Source organism: Arvicola amphibius, chromosome 11, assembly GCF_903992535.2.
Source record: "Arvicola amphibius chromosome 11, mArvAmp1.2, whole genome shotgun sequence".
Classification (NCBI taxonomy): Eukaryota; Metazoa; Chordata; class Mammalia; order Rodentia; family Cricetidae; genus Arvicola; species Arvicola amphibius.
The window spans coordinates 37991098-38013077 of NC_052057.2; the positions used below are offsets into that span (position 1 = coordinate 37991098).

Here is a 21980-nt window from a genome sequence, read left to right on the forward strand (position 1 = left end):
TTAACATGATGGAACCTGAAATTGCAAGGCACAGTCCTGGAGATGTGATACTTTGTTCATTTACAACTGTGCATGGCTAATGAAAGTTCATGTGTTCTAGTGGTTAAGAAACTGCGAAAGTCACTAGTTCATTATTTCTGAGAGTTGGTTTACAGCATGCCTTTTGTTTGTCTATTTTGTTTTTAAGACAGTATCTCACTATATAGGCCAGGCTGGTCTTAAACTCATGATCCTGCTGCCTTTGCCTCCAGAGCTCTGGGGTTACATGCATTTGCCAACATGCCCAGACCACTAAAAAAGGTTCTTGATGCTCCATAGTAGATGTTAATGGTTGATCAGGTGGTTCATAGTTCATTTAATATTTTCAAAGCAAACTGAAATGATTTTGCATTTGTGCAATGCATGTATATGAAATGTATGACTTTAAATTTTTCAATAAATTCTATTAATAATCATAATTTTCTAAAAGGCACACAAATGCGTTCAGTCTCAGTACCCTGGTAAGTGGATATAACTTATTTCAAGTCCATTTACCTGTTCTTATTTTCATTTAACTTGCATTTTCATTTGTTCATATTATTAACACTATACTTGAAACACCAAAAAAAGATAAAAGAGTAAAAGGATAGTCACGAAATTAGAAAATTCAACTTTGAGTTAAAACTAAGTGAACTAGTGGTTCTGTTTATCACCCAGAATTCATTGTACAGAAAAAGAAGTTTGCATTAAAAAATTTTAAATTATTCCTTTTTTATAAAATGAGATATAAATTCCTAAGTTCCCCTCTCCAGATGCAGAACCGCTGCCACCAATTCTCTACAGGTATTTTGAGACACAATTAGTAAGTATAAACATACTTCATTTATAAAAATCAAACCAAGACCATGCTAAAACCCACTCTTTGTATTTACTTAGTCATGAAAAATGAAGGTGGTTGTTAATGGATTTCATTCTCTCTAATCATTTCAAGAATGAATTACTATATGGTTTGCAATTATTTTATGTTTTATTTTATGATGCAGAAAAGTATACTGCAATCAGTACCAACAGGATACAAATCATAGATATGGCAAGAAAATGTTTTGCTGCATATTAAAAACAACATAAAGAACATTTGAGACTCATCTCTGTGCCAATGTAAGATGAAGATATAGCTCAGGAGTAAAACGCTTGAAATGTACTCCCCGGTTCAATCCTCAACACCACAGAAAACAAAACAATATGCTAAAATAGCCCTTCTCTTAATCTAAAGATAATGTTTTTATTCATGAGCACGCATGTCTGTTTTTCTGTGTGAATGTGCATGTGTGTGGGACTCCTGGAGACCAAAAGAGGATGTTAGCTCCCCTGGAGCTGGGATTACAGGCAGATGGGAGCCACCCAATGTGGGTATTGGGAAACAAACTCCACTCCAGTCCTCTGCAAAGCACAATATGCTTTGACTGCTGAGCCATCTCTTCAGCCCCCTTCTCTTAATGTTGAAAGTAATGGGATTTTGAATATAACCAAATCAAATAGTTATTAAATATACCTCTCAACATATGAATGAAAAAATGAGCAAGAACAATACTGTTTTCCCTGTACACATGTGCTACAAGGGAATCATCACAGGGATTTGGAATAATGAGATGAAACCGTGACACACACAACATCTGTTCACACTATTTTTTAAAAGAGTATTTATCATGTGTGTGTGGTGGGGGTTGTATATGTGACTGCAGGTACCAGTAGGAATCAGAGATCTTGAATCCTCCTGAAGCTGGAATTACAGGCAGTTGTGAGTGACGTGCTGTGAGTGCTGGGAACTGAATTAGTGTCCTCTAGAGTAAGCAGGAGATCGTAACTACTGAACCATCTCTCCAGCCTTCTTACGTGCCTTTGACTATGAGCTGCTAACTTCAAGTGATACCCATTATCATGAATAATCTGAATCCATTTTCAGAGCTGGTATAATACTGCTTTCGTAAAGGTATAGTCCACTAGAAATGTAGTGCGAAGTAGACAGGCTGGAACTATCAACCTTCATAACTGGCCCTACATGAAGTATTCAGTAAATTTTTGTGGGTCTCATATTTTTTCTTCAAAAGTTTTAATAGTCAATTCCTATTTTAGCCCCATATATTTGTTTGCTCACCTTTTTCTGACATTTGACTCCAAAACTCAATTCCCCAAACTGGACTCTACTTTTACATTATTTTAAAACTATCCTTTCTGACTTACATATTATGGCCCGTTTTATTAGGATAATGTGATCTAGATCATCTACCAATTCTTTGAAATCTATCCCTTAATCATTACAGAATCTAGAGGTTGATAGGGAATGACAAAACCTTTTCCTAAGAGTGATTAAGCAATCACTCTTATAGACAGAGCCATCAAGGATGTTCATGAACTATTACACCCCTGAGGTCAAGTTACCATGCCTATCTCTTGATGGACTTATCTTTTGAATATGCTTATTTTCCCTGGATTGTTCATGCAAGCACAGAAATAATTGAGACCCCTTTTCTTTGTCTTGGAAAGAGAACTAGAACAGCAAGGCTGACTGGAACCAAAGCCTAACCTCCAGGCCTAGAAATGAAAGAAAAGCTCTTTTCATTTTACAAATGCCTTAAAGGCTGAAGTGTCTCTCAAATATCGTCAGTATAGAAATTAAGGATGTCCTGCCTTCCAGGAGACAACAGTCAAGGACACAGCTGCTTTACAATACTGAATGTGACAATGTCATGATAAAACAATGAAAGTTCTGATTTAATGAACACTTTCTGTATTGCAGACACTAATGTATTGTGTGCCTATCAACTCAGTTCTCACAATAATTACATGAGGTAAGTGTTTGAATGGTAATTTTAAAAGTGAAGAGATCGAGCTGGGTGGTGGTGGCGCACACCTTTAATCCCAGCACTCGGGAGGCAGAGGCAGGCGGATCTCTGTGAGTTCGAGACCAGCCTGGTCTACAAGAGCTAGTTCCAGGACAGGCTCCAAAGCTACAGAGAAACCCTGTCTCAGAAAAAAAAAAGTGAAGAAATCAAAGTGCAATGAGAATTAATTAGTTAGTGGATATATAAATAGCAATTTCAACTGAAGTTTTATATATATGCACACATATGTATATTTATCTATTTAATTATATATCACACATGGTAATGTATATATATGTACATATGCATATGATAGTTTTAAAAGATTTTATTTTATGAGTTTTATCTACATGTATATATATATGTCTACGTACTATGGTACATACCTTATTAATCTATCTCCTTATTAAAAGGGTCCTGTCCCCCAGTATTTCATGTGGTTCTGATAAATGACTCAAAGTTCCCACACCATCTAGGCAAACAGTCTACAACCAAGCTATGCCCAAATCCCTTTCCCATCTCTGGACAAGCCTCATTACATTGACAGGCTACTTGGTGGACTGACAAATCTTGAACTTGCTATCCTCCTGTCTCAGCCCCCAGAGCAGTTAGGATTTATATATGCTGTACCATCGCATTTTGTTAAGGAAAATTTCCCCTTTAATAGAAGCATGAAAGGTCTGAATAAAATGTTAAGGTACATTTTGCTATCTGTGGATTGTAATCTGTCATTGGGATAATCTTTTAAAAAGAACATTTCCTACCATACTGCACTTTTGAAACATAGGCAGCTTCAGGTGCAGCAACAGGCTCTGCAGGGATAGGAGGAGGTCCTGTAGAGAAAACAAAACATAAGCAGACGATGAAATGGCAGCCTTCTAACAAACTGGGAGCCACAACTTTTCTATTCTGCAGTACAGTAATCTAGAAATGCACTACAAAAATAATAACCCAATAATAGCAGTACACAAGAGTTTTTTTTTTCTTTATACTTCCGCAACTCTGTCATCATCAAGCTCACTGGCTCAGCTGATCTTCCCATTTTGACATCAGCTGTGCAAATGAATTTCTGAGTTTCCTGATCTTACCAGCAACACCTAGTTTCCTCTGTAAAAGCTGCAACATTCTGAAATTCAGCTTACTTCATAAACTTAGGAGTAATTTTCTGTTTACAATAATACTATGTAAAACATTTAAAGTTAACATTTTATTAAAATGAGTAAAGTTATTTAAAATGTTCTTATTAGGCTTTTAACAGGCCAATGCCACAAATTTTCTAATGATATTAGTTCTAATCTTTGTGAAATGTTTTTCCAGCTCAGTCCTAAAAACTAAAGAGCACATAAAAAACTGGACCAGAGGGACACATAAGGAAAAAAATCAGGAAGGTGTGAAGAAGCTCTGGAAGTTAAGGCTTTTAACTTAGTTAAAAGAAAACAAAAAGAATTCCTCAAGCTTATTTCAAGGTGAAAACCCAGTTAAAGATACAGATACAAGCAAGGAAAGAACGGTGATGTCACCTGCCATCTCATACTAGACAGAGTGCTAACTAGAGTTGACACAAACTCCCTGGACTTAAGAAAAGCAAGTCGAAAACTCAGGAAGAAGGACCTAAAATTCATTTACTCAAGAGAATATGGCTCAAGAAGGAAAACTAGAGACATTAAATTCTGCTTACTATGAACAAATAATCTCAATAAATAAAACAAAACTGTACAAGGAAAACTTCATTGTAAAATACCAGGTACAAATAGCCAAACAAAGTTGAAAAAGAATAAAATTGGAGAAGTCACATACCCAGATAAAAAAAAATTCCAAAGCTGTGTAATAAAAACAATGGCAGTAATTAAAAGTGTATTATTGGCCTCAGGACAGACACAGGGACCAGAGATCCCAGAACATCTAGCTGTTTTTGACAGGGGTGTCACAGGAAAATTTTTGACAAATTCTCCTGGGAAAACAAACATTCACAAGCAACAGAATGAAGTTGTACACTAGCACTGTATACAAAAATAAAAATATATCAAAAAATTTTAAACATAATAGCTAAAACTATAAGGCTATAAAAAGAAACCACAGGGCGTAACTTCACAACATTGGATTTGGCAATAACTTCTTGGGTATGACACCAAAGATTACGTAAGACAGCAAAAGAAAACTGGATTTATTTAAAGTGAAATGTTTTATAAAGGATACTAACAATAAAGTTAAAAGGTAACCCACAGGATAAAATGTTATTTGTACATCATGTATCTTTTAAGTGCCCAGGGTAGAGTTTATAAGTCAATAACAATAAAATTAATTTAAAATGGAAGAAATGACTTAAACAGTATTTGTCTCTTCCTTAAAAAGATAATTCCAATAAACACATGAAAAGGTTTTCATTATCACACAAACCACAAATGATACTACTTTATATTCTTCTTTTTTTTGGTTTTTCGAGACAGGGTTTCTCTGTGGCTTTGGAGCCTGTCCTGGAACTAGCTCTTGTAGACCAGGCTGGTCTCGAACTCACAGAGATCTGCCTGCCTCTGCCTCCCGAGTGCTGGGATTAAAGGTGTGCGCCACCACCGCCCGGCACTACTTTATATTCTTTAGTGTGACTACTGACTGGCAAAATGTGGTTATATGTTTTGGTGATGAAAATGCAAGATCAGTGCAATGATAAAATATTGCAGCAAATAGCAACTGAAAGAAATTATTCAAATTCTGTAATTTTGTAGTTGTTAAGTAATCCTTCATTAAGTCTTTCAGCTGACCCCTTCTGGAAAATGACACATTCAAACACATGGTAGTTAGTGGAATTTACCTGCTGGTTCTATAACTCTTGGCTCAGGCTCATCCAATTGTAGAAGCTCATCAAGAGCTAATTTTGCTGCATTGGATCTAGATTCCTTTTTATTTTGTCCCAGTCCAGTTTTGTATTGAATACCGTCCACCACAGCACAAAAAGCAAAATACGGTCCCATAACATTACCTTGAAAAAGAACCCAACATGAATGCTACAATAATTCACAAAATAGTCTTGCAACTAATGTCTGAATGTTAGAAAAAGATTCCAGTATAAATTTCTGGAGATCCATTTAGTATTAAATTATCTCCTTTTAGTATAAACTCAAATTAGGGCTTAAAATTAAAAATTTTATCAGTCTCTAAACTAATTCTGTGGTTTCAAGCAGTTGTATTGGCTGCAGATATAATACAAGCAATAAAGACAGTTTCAGGTTACAGTATAATGAGTAGTAATGGTCAGCCCTCAAATATTTACTGAACTACTTGAGAGGCGGTAAAATATTTGAAGACTTCTATAAATATTCAAAATTTAAATTCAAATAAAATTAATTTCTCTCATCTCTTGATTGTCCTAATAATTATATGAGCTCCAAATTATAAGGGATATCTTTGAAGAAACTTTATATGCCCATTAAAGCATCATAGTACATAACTGAATCCATTACCACTCAGAAAAGGGAAGGTCAGAAAACATACAGCAAGAGCCAAAACAAACGAGAAAAGCATCTTCTTGAATTAAACTGAATGCCCATTCTTCCACAAATTCCCCAGCAGGATCACCTTTACTTGGATTTTGTATTTGTCTCATGAAAAATGAAATTTAATTGTCTTCTAAATTTACAGGTGGAACATTTCAATGTTAGGAATCTTTACTAAATCTCTAAACTGCTCGTTTTGGTTAGGGTGACTAGGGAGGGGTCACTACACACACCACTGTCTTATTTTCTCACTATTTACAACCATGCTACATTAATTGTTTTTAAAAGGCATACTCGAGATTTTACTAGGAACTTAAATCTATATATGGCTAACCTTGCTTTTTCTCCCTTACCTAAACATCTCAATTTACCATTTTTTCATGTTTACCTATATTTCAACCTAAACTGCTAAGCCAGAGTACATTTTACATTCTTTTTATAAGATTTTATTTATTTATTATGTATTATTATTATGTATACAACATTCTGCCTCCATGTATGACCACATGCCAGAAGAGGGCACCAGATCTCATTTCAGATGGTTGTGAGCCACCATGTGGTTGCTGGGAATTGAACTCAGGACCTCTGGAAGAGCAGCCAGTGCTCTTAACCACTGAGCCATCTCTCCAGCCCACATTTTACATTCTTAAGTTGCTCCGATGATTCTTATGTGTTTCACATTAAATGTGTTAGAAAGTGTTCTATATTAGAATACTGAACTTTGAACCTCAAGTTGTTTATACTACAGCTTCACAAATTTACTGAATCATATTTGTAACAAAAACGAACACCACTGGCAATCTTCAGACCAGTGAAGCACTTACTTACTGGGCATTTTTATCTTTTTACTAATAGCTTACATTTTCCAAGTCTGCTCTATTTGAGAATAATGTAGGAAAGCTAAGAGTTAAACAAAGATTGAGATTACAGTGTACATTTTTGTCACTCTAAGTTTACTGGTATTTTACCCAAATAAACTTATTAAAGATCTTTAGCAAAATTTCCAGAGCTTTAAATTATGTTGCAAATCTTTGATAAACATATAGGTACAGGCAAAAGTTGGAAAAATAAACAAAACTCTATGCATACACACAAATATTTCAAAGTTGTGTTTTTAGTATCATATTTTTAGTCAGTGCTTTTTCTTTTTTGAGACAGGATTTGTTTGTGTAGCCCTGGCTGTCTTGGAATTCTCACTGCAGACCAGGCTGGCCTAGAAGCTCAGAGATTCACCTGCCTCTGCCTCCCAAGTATTGGGATTAAAGATGTGCACCACCACTGCCCAGCTGGACAGTGCTTCTTAAAAGCACCTATTCTTTTCCCAAGTTCCTAAAATTCTTACTTATTGCCCACAACATAAAGAGATTAGAAGCCTCTTTCTTGTTCTGACTGGTTATACTCCTGTAGTTACCCACAAGTACAACATGGTAAGAGACTTTTTTCAGGGTTAAAAGAGTGGAAGAAATAAATGTTCAGACAAGTCTGCGCATACAGCACCAAGATGGAAGCGCTCCTTTCAGAGCAAATCCTTCAGTTTCTGGGGCCAAATCTGAGCACATTGTTTCCTTAGGCACCATGGTCACAGAATCTTTCTCATGACCAGGACAAATACCTAACATCGCTACCATGTGCATCACATGGTTAACATACCCGTTAACCCTGATAGCACACCCCATAAGCGGCCGCAGAACCATTTACACGCACTACTTTTACTGGAGGAAAACGCTAGTACTGGGACGATTAGACGCAACTTCAGACTTACCTGTTGTTACAGTCTCCTTAAGGTCAAGCTGAACACGCTGCATTTGTGCAAATTGGTGCAAGGCTGACACAGGATTTATCTCTCCGCGTCTGTATTTCATTATAAATTCTTTAGGTATTTTTTTTGGAGGGAGGACAGGATTTGAAATGGATGAAAGACCTTTGGAAAGCAATGGCTCTGGAAAATTACCTATGGAACAGATTTTTATACTGGTCAATTTGGTTTAAAGAAAACAAGCAAAACTACTAAATAAGCATATGTTTCCCCCAAATCTCTACTAGACTGTCTGGGCACACACACAGGCACAACCTGCTATCGGAAAGGCAACTTTTGGCATACTGAAGGTACACTGTACCAAAATATTAATGATAGAAAAGATACCAGAATTTCAGTGCTGTTTTCAGAGATAAGCCATTTTTACAGCTGGCTCACTAAGGCCTAGATGGAGACAATACAAATCTGGCTTTGTTGGGACCACAATCTAGTTTTGAGTTCTAGTCTGCTGTTATAATGCCTATCCCACCGAGTCGCTGGAATTAGACAGATTCCAGTGTCACCTCAGTTTTACAGTGTGTTTGCCTCGCTTTGTATTACCATAAGTGATATGGAGGATACAGAGAACGTATTAGCCTAGTTCTTTCCCTGACACCTCCTGGGGGTGGGGGTGGGGGTGGAGGAAATCACACCTTAACAGTGAAGGTGGGGACTAATAACTGATCTCAAGGCTAAAGAGTTCTATAGGCCATCTACTGTATTATATGTCAACAGTTATACAAATGCGACAGGGCCACAGAGATACACACAGACCACACATACATACATACACCCCAAACACCAGTTACCTGCCATCCCAGGGTCTTAATGAACCAAGGCACTTCTAAAAAAAAAAAAAAATCAATAAATAAAAGTAAAATAAAAATTAAAAAAAAGAGTTGTACCTGTCACTTGTGTAACCTTGGATGCCATATTCGACAGGCTACAACTTTCGGAGGAATAACCGGTGGGCAAAGTGACGGTCTGGGCCGATGACTGAACTGGTAAATTCTTTTTCAGCATCTGAGCAAAGCTAGGAACCCTGGAACTCTGAAACCAGTCATTGTTTCCAGAAGTTTTCTCACCTGTTGAGGACGAAATTGGCAGAAAATGAAAATCCTAGGTAAACAAGTTCCCAGGAGGAGGAAGAGAAACCCACGAAAACTTTTAAAGCCATAGCTCTTTCTCCGCCACACGCATAGCCATGCTACCGCCAAATCCCTCTTTAATTAACCGCAAAGCTGCGTTGTGTTGAGCTCAACCACAAAAGGGAATGGCGGGACGGCTTAGAAACCATCAATCCCCTCAGGATGGAGGGGCCTCATTAGCAAGGACCAGAGAGGTGAGAACAGGAGAGGGGAACCAAACCGGCGGCCTCCCGGCCAGCGCACCCCCGAGGCTGTCCTTCGCCGCCTCCCCGCCCAGGCTCGCCGGCAGGTGAGCGGCCAGAGGCAGGCCGAGCCGAGGGCCCGGGACCGGGGCTCGGCGGCTGCCGCCCGCGGTCGCCATCGCTGAGCTCCCACCGTCGACCTCTCTCGCCTCAGGCCTCTGCGGGGCACGAGGCCAGGCGCGTCTTTCAAAAGGCCCTCGTGCTGACCCTGAGGGGTGGGGCTTACGCCCCCGCGGCGCCCGTCGTCCAATCAGCAGAGACCTCCCGCCCTCGGCCCCGCCCCTGCGCCCCCGGAGCACTTAGCCTGGTCCGAGTGCCCGCGAATGCTGCCCAGGTTCCAGGCCTCACGCCATTCTCCTGGCCACGCGACCGCAGCTTTCTGTCTCTGTGGAAGACGAGGTCCCGAGGTTCAGCCGCCTCTCCTACCCTGCCCCACTCACCTCCTCATGTGGCAGCTTGACCTCAGCCCAGTTCACTTAGAGTGACCCCCAACCTTCAAGAGCATCACATGACTGCTTATCCCCGCCTCACGTAGGGTGACCCCGCCTCGCCTCACGTAGTAGACAACTGGTGCCAGGCCTCCCAAACCCCCAGATGCTAGGAGGACTTCCCCTCCTACATCCTTCCAGACAGCCGGGATACCCGAGACTTGTTTCAAACACACCTTCACTTTATCTCCAGGTAGGAACTGAGAAGGGCCCAGGGGTTAGACCTTTGGCAAGCAATAGCCCCACTAGTGCGGCCCAAAGAACAATCTGGAAGTCAGATGTGAGGCCGAATGGCTGATTCCCTCCAACACACACTTTCTAGTTTTTTTTTTTTTCCTCATAAAAGTCGAAAGAGAACCTAATCAAGGTGTTAGCTGATAGGTGGTTTGAAAATATTTTAAACAGTAAAGTACCAAGTGTTGGCTTGCAACCGAGAAGGAATTCAAAGTATTAAGTTTTGATGGCACAAAACTTACATTTTAGGGCTGGAGAGATGGCTCAGTGGTTAAGAGCATTGACTGCTCTTCCAGAGGACCCGGGTTCAATTCCCAGCACCCACATGGCAGCTCACAACTGTCTGAAGAGTCAGTTCTAGGGGATCTGACACTTCATACCAATGCACATAAACTAAAGTTAAATAAACTATAAGAAAAACACTTACATTTTAATGACATCTTTCCCAAGAATTAGAGCTATTTTTAAAACAAAGGAAAGAGAAAAGGACAAAAGAATTGGTGGCCACTCACCTAAGTGTACTAAGAAGTAATATTCGTTCACAAGTATGGAGCGAAATTGAAAGTAAAACAATCCCAACCTTGTAAGTAACACTTACAGTGAGTATTTTTCTTTCGTTATTATGAAGACGTCTTAATTAGTTTGCTTGAGCAAAAGCCCACCAATAACTAATAATCCAGGAATTTTACTGATAAGAATAAAGACAAGAGTAAAATGTTTAATAAAATCATTCAATTATATTAGGGTCAAATATAAAGGGAGATATGAAACAAGCTGAAGGAACAAAAGGGGAGAGGGGGTCAGTGGGCAAAGGCACCTGCTGCAAATAAGTTTGAACCTCAGAAGGAGAGAATTGACACCTGTAGATTCTCCTCTAACCTTCATATGTGCACACACACAAAACAACAACAACAAGGGAAATCTTAAAATACACAATTTACAGAAAAATTATGACAGTAGAACTCCCCTGTTTCCCCTTGTGTTACCTTGTATGAGCATGGCAAATCTATCAAAACTAAGAAATTAACACTGACATAAAACATTCATTTGGATTTTAGTTTCCCAAATGTTCAGTTTTTCTTTCAGGACTCAGGTTGCCACATACATTTAAAAATCATTTCCTTGGTCTCCTGTGGTCTGCGCTAGTTTTCAAGTCTTGTTTCTCGGGCTTAGATATGTTTGAAAAGTGCAGGTCGGGTATTTTGTAGAATGCCCTCTCTAGAGAAATATAATATTTATTGAGACTTACTAACTGGAAGGCTAACTAGGTAGATAGAGTTATGGAGTCAAATGCCCAGTGATTACAGGACCGGACAGGTAGCACATGTCTACCTTGGCCTCGCATGGCCTTAAATCAGAAAGTCCCTGCTTAACACAGATAGAATCTTTCTCCTCGTTTTGCTCTGAAGGCTAAGACAGTAGTATTTCTCTTTCATAGTGGTTCTCTTCAAGAAGCTTGCTGTAATGTAACTTCCACTATGAAAGGTGAGAGTCCTTAAATAACCTTTATCCAAACATTTCGATCTCGGCCAGCATTTATTGTTCCCTTGTCTGGGGATAGTAAAGGCATTCCAGGGACATGGTGATTAAAGTCCTCCCTGCCGTTGGCCATGCCAGAGGAGCAGCAAGCTGCAAACGAAGTTCCAGGTATCAGCCCACCAGAAGAGAATCCTCCGATAGGCCATTCTGGTTTAGGCAAGGCCACGGGACTGCAGACACCAGAATATCTTTTGCTTCTGCTGTGCTGTTACATGTTTGCTGCCCCAATCTTTCTCTGGTATCTGGCATGGTGTGAGTGGATGTTGGGAGAGCTCCACTACCTGTAATATAGTGTGTTTATCTCATGGAAACATCCTGACCTACTTACTGGGCATTTTTACCTGTGGACTGTCAAGAAGATGACTCCTCCCCAAGCTGTCCTGTCTAATTTGATAATAATAATAATGATAGCTTATACAGAATTTTGATGAATACAAATAAACACAAGGTTATATTTCACAGCCAGGGCCTGTGAGTCTCACCTAAGGAGCTGCATGGATTGTAGCTCAAGTTAATGACTAACAATTGAGTCCCAGGAGCCCAGCTAGCTTAAATTCATTCTTTAAACCTTAATGTCGGGAGATGTGTTCACAGGTCTCGGAGTGCATCACAGCTGAAGCAAAGCTTTGAAAATAACAAAGTTAGGGCTGGAGAGATGGCTCAGTGGTTAAGAGAGTTGCCTGCTCTTCCAAAGGTCCTGAGTTCAATTCCCAGCAACCACATGGTGGCTCACAACCATCTATAATGAGGTCTGGTGCTCTCTTCTGGCCTGCAGGAATACATGTAGATAAAATATTGTATACATAATAAATAAATAATAAAATATTTTTTTTAAAGAAGAAAATAACAAAGTTAGACTAAGATGTTTTTGTTAAATAACTTTGAGGTGAAAGACCCAAGAAGACAGTCTAAAGTTTTAGAAAGGCACATGGCTGAATGAGGAATTCTTTAAGGTCAGGGAACAAGAACAAAGCAACCCAATTATTACTGGCTGATGAACTCTCCTTGCTAGGTTTGGTTGATGACCAAAGGTGATGATTAATTCCATATAATCATTTCTGCCCTCAATCTTCTGATGTAAAAAACTATTGATGAGTGGGTATGTACCCTAAAGATTTCAAGTAGAACTGACTGGTTCCTCTTTATATATAAAAGTTTAGGTTTGTGATTTCTTTAAGATTCCTTATAAGATTACCTTTCAAGTTAAGTAATAGACTAGTTGACCCTTTCTTTGTAACTGTAAAATGCAGCCTGCCAGTAAAAGACCTGACAAAAACACCTTGCTTGCTACATAGTTAATCTATAACAAGTTGCTTGGGTATGAATGTATGTGTGTTCTTAAGATAATTTGGTTTTCACCTGTAATATATAAAATGTTTAATCATGTAAGGGAGATGAAAACATGTTCTTACCTATAATCATTAACTTAAAAAATGGAATGCAACCGTTTTGACTCTTGTACTGCTTGGAAGATTCTGTTGGGGCACAAAAGCTGCAGAACAATGTGAGACAGGGGAGAGAGAATAAAGAGAGGGAGAATAAAGAAGAGAAAGAATAAAGAAGGAAACCATCAAGAGAGTCTGTGAGTGCCTTTTTCCCTGACCCCCATCAGATAGAAAAGATTAGCTTTGTCAACTCTGTCAATTCCTATCAAAGCCCTGTACAGGCTGCTAGAGACTGCCTGGCCCCAGACAGCAGTATTTCCCCATTTCTATGATCATACACTCTCAATTTTTGTTGGCCTGATGCTTTCTCATAATTATACAGAGTTATAGAAATTATGTAGAGGTGAAGGAGAAAGTGAAAGTATACTGGTATCATAAAGGATTTATCACTAAGTTTGCTTAGAAAATATTGTTTCACAGAAGCAGAAGTGAATTGAAGAAGCATTGCCTTAGCTCTAACTCCAGAAACACAGCATGCTAAACTGATCCCCTAGAAAACTAGAGGAAGATAAGAAGAATACAGGGGACTTCACATATGACTAGGCTTTGGATGTGCCAAGGATGCTTCTGCTGAGATTCCTCCCCCAAGACAGCCCTTAGGGAGCCCTGTTCACATATCAAAATGAATAGACCCCTGTCAGCTGACTATTAAAACCCTGTGCTTCTTACCATGGAGGAGCACAATTCTTCCAGGCAGCAGTGACCCTGGCTAACAGCTACCCCAAAGAACAGTTGTGGCTTATGTCACATTACTGTGACAATGCCTTACTTTGTCAATCTCTTGCAGGTCTAACTGTCCAAAGTGAAACTGGGGGCCACGAATCCAAAGGCAGCTCACCTATATAGGCCATAAGGGAATTCTCTTCAGAACTAGTTCCCCATTGTGCATTAACAAGAATTAGTCCTGGGTGATGTGGGGTTCCCCTCTGTATGCTGTGAATATCATTGGTTAATAAAGAAAATGCTTTGAGCCTATAACAGAGTTATAGGGGAACAGAGCTAAGCAGGGAAAACTAAACTGAATGCTGGGAGGAAGAAGGTGAAGTCAGAGAGAAGCCGTGTAGCCCCACCAGAGACAGATGCCGGAACTTTAGCCAGTAATGTGGCACACAGTCATGTGGCAATACAAAGATTAATAGAAAAGGGTTAAATTGATATGTAAGAGTTAGCCAATAAGAAGCTAGAGCTGATGGGCTGAGCAGTGATTTAATACAGTTTTTGTTTGATTATTTTGGTTCTGGGTGGCTGGGACGAACAAGCAGCCTCCTTGTAACACCTGGGCTATTATTTAAAAAAATTTCCTTTGTTAATCTCCAAGTGCTTGAAGTGATCTCTCAGTGGTGAGCACAATAATGCTATGATAGAAGATTACAGAAACAGAAGACAGAAGGGTTTTCTCAGCACAGTCCTGTGCTTACCACACAGAGTGTATCACCCTCACCCTTCTCTCCTGAGAAAGCTCCCCTTTCTCCTGTCAATCACTCATCTGTTTTTTTCCTTCTGTTTTTATAGTTCTTTTTCATAATGTTTTGTAATTATTAGTAAGTACCATTTGGGCTCTGGAATTTTTTTAATTTAGGTAAATTAAGATTCATGTATATGGACTGAAGAGATGGCTCAGCAGTTAAGAGCATTGGCTGCTCTTCCAGAGGATTTGGGTTCAATTCCTAGCACCCACATGGCAGCTCACAACTGTCTGTGACTCCAGATCCAGGACCTCTGACACCCTCTCACACTCATACATGCAAGCAAAACACCAGTGCACATAAAATAAAAATAATTTATTAAAACAAAATTTCACCATGTTATTGTGTAGGGCTTTTTTTTCTTATAAAGTAAAACATTTAATATGGGTGGCTGGCTTACAGTTTCAAAGGTTCAGTACATTATCATCATGATGGGGGAGTATGGCAGCATGCAGGCAGATGTGCTGGAGCTGAGAGTCCTATATCTTGCAGGCAACAGGAAGTCAACTGACACACCTGGGTGCTATCCTGAGCATAGGAAACATGAAAGCCCATCCTCACAGAGATACTTCCTTCAACAAGGCCACACCCCCTAATAGTTCCACTCCCTATGAGATTTTGGGGGCCAATTACTTTCAAACTATTGTGTAGGACTTTTCGACTACAGAATTATAGTCCTTTGCAGCGTATTGTTACAAGGCTTATAAATATACTTGTTGAAGTATGTCTTGGTTGTTCATTTGGGCAGTTATGAACATGTTATTATAAAAAATTATATAAGAAATTTTCACTTATTTAAGTAAGTACCTAGGAGTGTTGCTGGGGAATTTGGTAAAAGTATATTGAAGTTTATATGACACTGCCAAACTCCCAAAATGATATATTTTTGCATCATTAAAAGTAATCAGTGAAGGCCGGGCGGTGGTGCACGCCTTTAATCCCAGCATTCAGAGGCAGAGGCAGGCGGATCTCTGAGTTCGAGGCCAGCCTGGTCTACAAGAGCTAGTTCCAGGACAGGCTCTAGAAACTACAGGTAAACCCTGTCTCGAAAAACAAAAAAAAAGTAATCAGCGATAAATTATATTTTTACATTAAATAGGTATATAATTGCAGTTTAAATATGCATTTTCCTAATTATCAGAACTTTTTCATCAAGACAGATGTGTAAAATCTTGGTGACACGTGGTTTTAAAGCCCGTGCTTGGGAGCTGAGGTGGCTTGAGGACATCCCTAACAATATAGTGAGACTGTAGCCTGGCAGTAGTTTTGGAATGAGTGAGGCAAGCCCTAATGGTGTGAAACAAACAAACAAGCTGTCAAAATGGAACTTCTAGAAAATCCTAGATGATAAAATATATTCTATATTACCAAACATTTTTAATTTAAATGTTATTGCCATGCTGTTTTGCAAGAATAGCAAGAAAATGAAGTGGGCATGGGAAGGAAAGAAAAAGAGATCTCTCTTGTCTGGCGATCCAGTTTGCTTTTCCTGTTGTCAGGAAACTTTGGACACGTCTGATAAAGTCAAAATTACCACCGAGAAGATATCTCAAAATGTTAAAGAAAATAGTGAATGATGTTGACTTAAGTCCAAAATAATTTATAACTATGAATTTTAACATGTTTTGTGAGGGCTAAGATATGCTTTAAGTTTAGATTGTTGTACTTAGGAGATTTATAAAACAGAAATGCCTCTAACCCGTAAGACCCACTTGCCCAAGGACAGATAACTTCCTGGAATTCTGGGGACTATCCTTCATGTAAACAAGGTTGGTTGCCTCAATTGCACACAGGATATGCTTTATCACACATAGGTGGAAGGTATGTAGGCAAGAAGCATGTCAGGATATATGTTTGCCCATGATTGATGAAGATAGGAAGTACATAGCCTTCTGGGTTTCACCATTATAAGCTTCTAAATAGTGTAATTTCCACCACCATATTCTGGGAATCTAAGGTATGGACCTGGCCAATGCCTATCACCCCAGCCAGTATTTAATAAAGCTTGCTTCAACTTTGTCTCAAAAAATTGTGGCAGGGGTCTTATCCTCCTGTAGTGGGATTAACAGTTTCTCTCATTCCCATATCTAAGTCATATCTCTCATAAATCTACCTTACAACTTTTTTTTAAATAAAAGGATTTTTTAATTTTTAAAAAAACAACTCACAGGATTCTTATATAGCCATTGTAAAGATACCTAATAACAATTTCTTTGAGAATCCTATACTAACATCTGGGTATGTCCCATGCTTTCTTTGAGTTTCTATTAACCTCTGTGTTTAAAGTCTATATTAAAATTGCCTTTTAATAAACTCACAACTCTTGTACTGACTTGTCCTGAGTCACCCCTAACACCTTTAAATTTTATGCCATGGGAATATGGCAGCCATCATCCATGATCCAATAGGATCAACCTAACACAAGAATCTGCCTTTACCTGTGTCTAATTTGAGATTATTCCTAGCTAGACTTGGGGTTGGGGGAGACCAATTATTTTAGAACCTATTCCCACAATTTACATGTGTTTGCATGTGGAAACAACCTAAAAACTTAGTGAGTGCCCTCCCTCCTAAATAAAAAACAAAACAAAAAATAAAGCAGCAGAAAAACCTATGTTTTGATCTCCACTTTTTCAATTTTCAGTTTATGCTTAGTTCAGGTTCAAATGCAGAAAAATATCAGGCTTCTATTTTAGGTTTGTAGGTCAAATGATGGGATGAGTTGCCTATCTGTAGGATCAAAGATGTTTCTTTTGGTCTCTTCTTTATCCTTTCCTCATGAGCAGGCATGAGAAAAAGACCCCTAATGAATGTGTCCTTCCCACCCTATGACCTTGTTGAAAGATTCCCACATTTTGTCTGGTTAACTTTAAATGGGTGGTAGAAAAATGTGCAATAAACTTTGGGGACAAATCATTAGACCTGGGAATCAGCTGTGGCATGCACCACTTAATCCCAGAGTTTCTTTGGTTGACAAAAGAGACCCAAGACCCAAAAGCTTACAAGAAGTCAGGGTCATTTTGGAGATACCTTAGTCCCCAGGGACTAAGTAAGCTTCCTGACATGTAGGCTCAGGCCCTACAAAAATGCCTTGATTTGCAGTGAGCAAGCTTTATTCTGCCCTTTTCACATAAAAAGAGAAAGGTATGAGTGCCTCTCTCAGATCGTGTGTTTCTTCTTGGAATGATCAGATGGGATCCCAAAACTAAGAACTGCTTATTTTGACAGGACATATTGAAGGCACAAGGACAACTTCCCTTGAAGAAACCAGTTGGTACACTGTATAAATTATCCCAGAAACCAAAGGAATCCATCTTGGACATATGGTATTGCATCTTTATTCTAATACAGGAAATTACTGTATCATGTGACAATAGGGACACCTAGGAAACCTGATTACAGCCTACCTTTAAAAAACAAAAACAACAAACAAACAAACAAAAACCACACAAGAAAACTGAGCACTCGAGTTAGCATACCAGAGATCTAGCAGGAATACATTCGGAACAGGGAACATAACATTGAGGTATGAAGTCCCAAAATAGCAAAGCAAGGAAATCGAGGAGACAGAAAAGAGCAAGGAACTCCATGTTCTCAGTCCAAGAAAGGGTGTCCATATGCTTTACCATAAGTGGTAACCAAAAATACCCAAAGATGTCATTGGGTTTTGTTTGCTCTCTGTATGGCTCCCAAGTCATCTGGGACAAGGGCCCTTGAAAGAGTTAGGGTGGGCAATTGTGCACACATCCACATTGGCACCGTTGTTTTTGTACTACATGGAGAAACTCAGAGGAGAAAGCATTCCGTGGTTCCATCCAAGTGAAATAATCAAGGTAACACCATCCTGTCCCAACTTTATGCCTGTCTGGTCATATCTCAGTCTTCCACCCCCTAACAGATACTTCTGCTTTGGGAATGCTTCAGGGATTGTCTATGACCTTGACCATGGTTCAAAAGCCCATCTAGAAGATCCCTCTGAGCCCTACAAGGACAGCAGATGTAAAGAAGCTGCTCTAAATCCCTCACTAAACCCAGCACTGATGTAATTATGTATTTTTTCTTTTATAACACTGTACCCCTGAACTTGGGCACCAAGAGACTTTTCAGAGTGAAGAGTCCACTCTTGGTCTGGCTATTAATTAAAAAAAAGCTAATTTCAAGATGAAAAAAACCAGTTAAAAATACAGATACAAGCAAGGAAAGAGCAGTGATATTAACTTTTAATTGGCGTAATCAGCATGGCCATCAGTAACTATCTCATGTGGATTATTACACAAGGATAATGTGGGCTGAGACAGTATCTTTCACTTTGTGTTATCAGACATTTCAGTCCCTTAGAAACCCACTGTTAGAAAGTTACACCTGACTTAAAGTTGCAGCAGTCTTATGTGTACGTCTACCCACTTAGATGATCAACTGCCTAGGGACCACATGATTTAAGGGCTATGTCAGTGGTTCTCAACCCCCTTTTGGGGTTGCATATCAGATATCCTGCATATCAAATCTTTACATTATGATTCAAAACTAGCAAAATTAGAGTTATGAAATAATTTTGTGGTTGGGGGTTAGTGCAACATGAAGAACTGTATTAAAGGGTCACAGCATTAGAAAGATTGAGACCCACTGGCTAAGTGCTGGTGTTACAGGGAGCTCCCCAGAGATGACCACTTAAGACACAGTTTGTAGCCATTTGAAAGTCATTATTCCAGCTGACTAGGACTACACTCAGGTACTCAGTACCTAAGTGTTTATGTTATGGGGTTTTTGAAGGCAAAAACCACATCCTGGTTATCTTGCTTGACAGCTGCAAGGGGAAGTTTTGGGCAAGGAAGCAGTTTAACAGAAGCTAAGATAAGCAGTAAGCAGGAGGGGAGGTTTGCACAACCGAAGCTAAGCTAGGTGGGGCATCTTGACCTCCTAGAATAGACTTTCCATCAAGGTCAAATTTCAGTTAGCCTACAATGGCCTCTGCCTACAAGATGAAGGAGCCTCTGCATTGCCCTGCCCTGTCTCACTGGCACCTCCTTTTTGCCCAGGGACCTTGAGGCCTAACAATGCCAAGATGCTTTGCTCTCCTTTCTTCCCCTAAACATCATGAGCCAAGGTCTCCCCAGAACTGAGCGAATAGTAGTTTAATGAAAGAAGTGGGAATCCAGAATCTTGGAATATGCTCACATGTTCTGTCCTCAGAACTTTTAAGATTCCATCTGGGTTGCTATGTTACAGAAAACTTTAGGAAAGCCCCATATTGGATGCTAGATGTTATCAGGGAAACCGGTGTTCCCTGTCATAGGTTCTTAGTTTGTTAATAAAAGAATTTTTAAAAATGGACTCAGAAGGAAGTTTGGGGACAATTTTAGCCTAGGAAAAACAGGGAGTGGAGGTCAGCAAGTAGACTCATGATAAACAGCAGCTGCGTGGCATGGAAGAAAGGAAAAAGCACTGTTAGCTCCAGAAAAGAATGAGAAAGCCCACTGTCCAAGAAAGCATGCTGAACAAATTGAAAAGGAAAAGAAAAAGGAAACTTAATACTTCCCGAGTTAAAAAAAAATTCTGAAAGCAGGTAGGATTAGCAGAGCTATATAGAGGCAGCTCTGGAAGCAACTGTATGGCAGGAGTTCTTGGGGAAGGGCAAACATATAATATCATTAGATAATATTAGATAATTTATAATAGATAATAATAGAAAATATTTAGATAATTATATAATAATTAGATAATTCCTATTTCCTTCCCATGAATTCAGTGAATCAGGATTCAGGGGTGGTCTCCTGGAGAGATGATAGGCACAGCTGAAGTAACTTTAAAACATATTTTCTGAGGATTCCATATGTGAATGCTTTCTAAGACTACTGTAACAGTGTGGCCAAGAATCTTGGTTTTGTCTGAGTTTAGGTCCCTAAAAGGCAAGGGAACACCTTAGGCTGCAAGTGACAGCATGGAGCTAGGCTTCTGCCTGTCACCACTGACTGTGTATGTGAGTGTGTGAATTTCATAACCTATGACCTTGATACCAATAATAATGAAAATTCTATGCAAACTATAGAAGAAAAAGAAAAATATATGCTAGCAAAACAACAGAAATGAATGTTGTTTGGCACAACACAGAACACTCTTAACCAGCAGCACTGGGCAGAAAAACCAACATTCGAACTTGCATTCATTCTGAGTCCAAACTTTGTAACTGCCACTTTCTAGCACTGCTCCCACAGATACAGGTGTTGTCACTAATGACGGCAGTTGTTCTTCTGAGTGATTTTCAATAATAGCACTTTACTAAAAACAGAAACATCTCCCAACATCTGGGAGTTCTGTGAGGACTTTCTTATTCCAAAAGTATATTTGTGAACCTCCCATCAGGCTGTAAAACAAGGCACCCAGGGAACTGGAATTTCCCCTAGGCATGCTAGGAGTGGAAAGGGACTCGGATTTCAGTCAGTGCCAAGATAGCACCATATATCTTGCAGGAAAGTCTTGAACTAAGATGATGGGTCAATGATAAGTGGGACTATACTTTGACCACACTGCTTAGATAGACATAACTCTTGCCCTCTATTTGAACTTAACTATAAGTCAGTATCTAAAAAGGAATTCAAATAGGTCAACTAATGAATTGATTTTTGTTTTGTTTAAGTAAATAACTTTCTGGTAGTAAACTTGTTTCTATGGTAAGAATGATTAATGAAATGATATTTCATAGATACCTTTGGGGATCATTTGTTGTGGGCACTAGAGAGAATTCAGAGGTTGAAATCTGACTGTTATTGAACTTGGTGTCACAACCTGTGCCCCAACAAGCCATGCTTGACTACCTGTCCTTGATAAGTCAATTAAAAGTTCCAAATCAACAGTAAAAGGAAAGGAGATTTTTATTCAATTTAGCCACAGAGGGAAGAGGGACGAAGATCCAATGACACCCCTAAGTGCATCTTCTGGGTCCTGAAGTGAGGTTAAACAGTCCTGGACCCATCATTTGGCTCTACCCTTCAACAAGGTGGTTGAAAATCTCTTTCTAGAAGAAAAGTTTCCTTTTTGGCCGACTCAGGCTTTAGGCTTTCTCCCACATGAGATTTTTCTGGAGAACTTCCAATTCCCCGAGGCCTATCTTTTCAAGAGTGAGATAGCAAAACTGGGGAGCACAGTGCCACTTCTGCCCGTCTTCATGTCTGCCAAGTCAGTTACACAATGAGATGGCAAAAGACTAAAGAGCTGATACCAGCAGTTAGCTCCCCATTTACCACTGTTTACTGGACAGAGCCGTGTGACTGAGC

General features: G+C 39.3%; 1 protein-coding gene across 2 annotated transcripts in view; it reads right to left on the reverse strand.

Annotated features, from left to right (window-relative positions):
* The window catches only part of Adad1 (adenosine deaminase domain containing 1), a 32245-nt gene extending 22589 nt beyond the window's left edge, over positions 1 to 9656 (reverse strand). The window contains exons 1-5 of one of the 2 annotated variants that reach the window (XM_038348242.1): positions 9539 to 9656; positions 9053 to 9232; positions 8115 to 8303; positions 5671 to 5838; positions 3626 to 3694 (exon numbers count right to left, since the gene is read on the reverse strand). In XM_038348242.1, coding sequence (XP_038204170.1) covers positions 3626 to 3694; positions 5671 to 5838; positions 8115 to 8303; positions 9053 to 9232; positions 9539 to 9656 — 724 coding nt within the window. Of the gene's footprint in view, positions 1 to 3625; positions 3695 to 5670; positions 5839 to 8114; positions 8304 to 9052; positions 9233 to 9538 lie in introns of those variants that run through there. The other variant, XM_038348243.1, reaches the window with a different exon arrangement.
* Positions 9657 to 21980: the final 12324 nt, after the last annotated feature.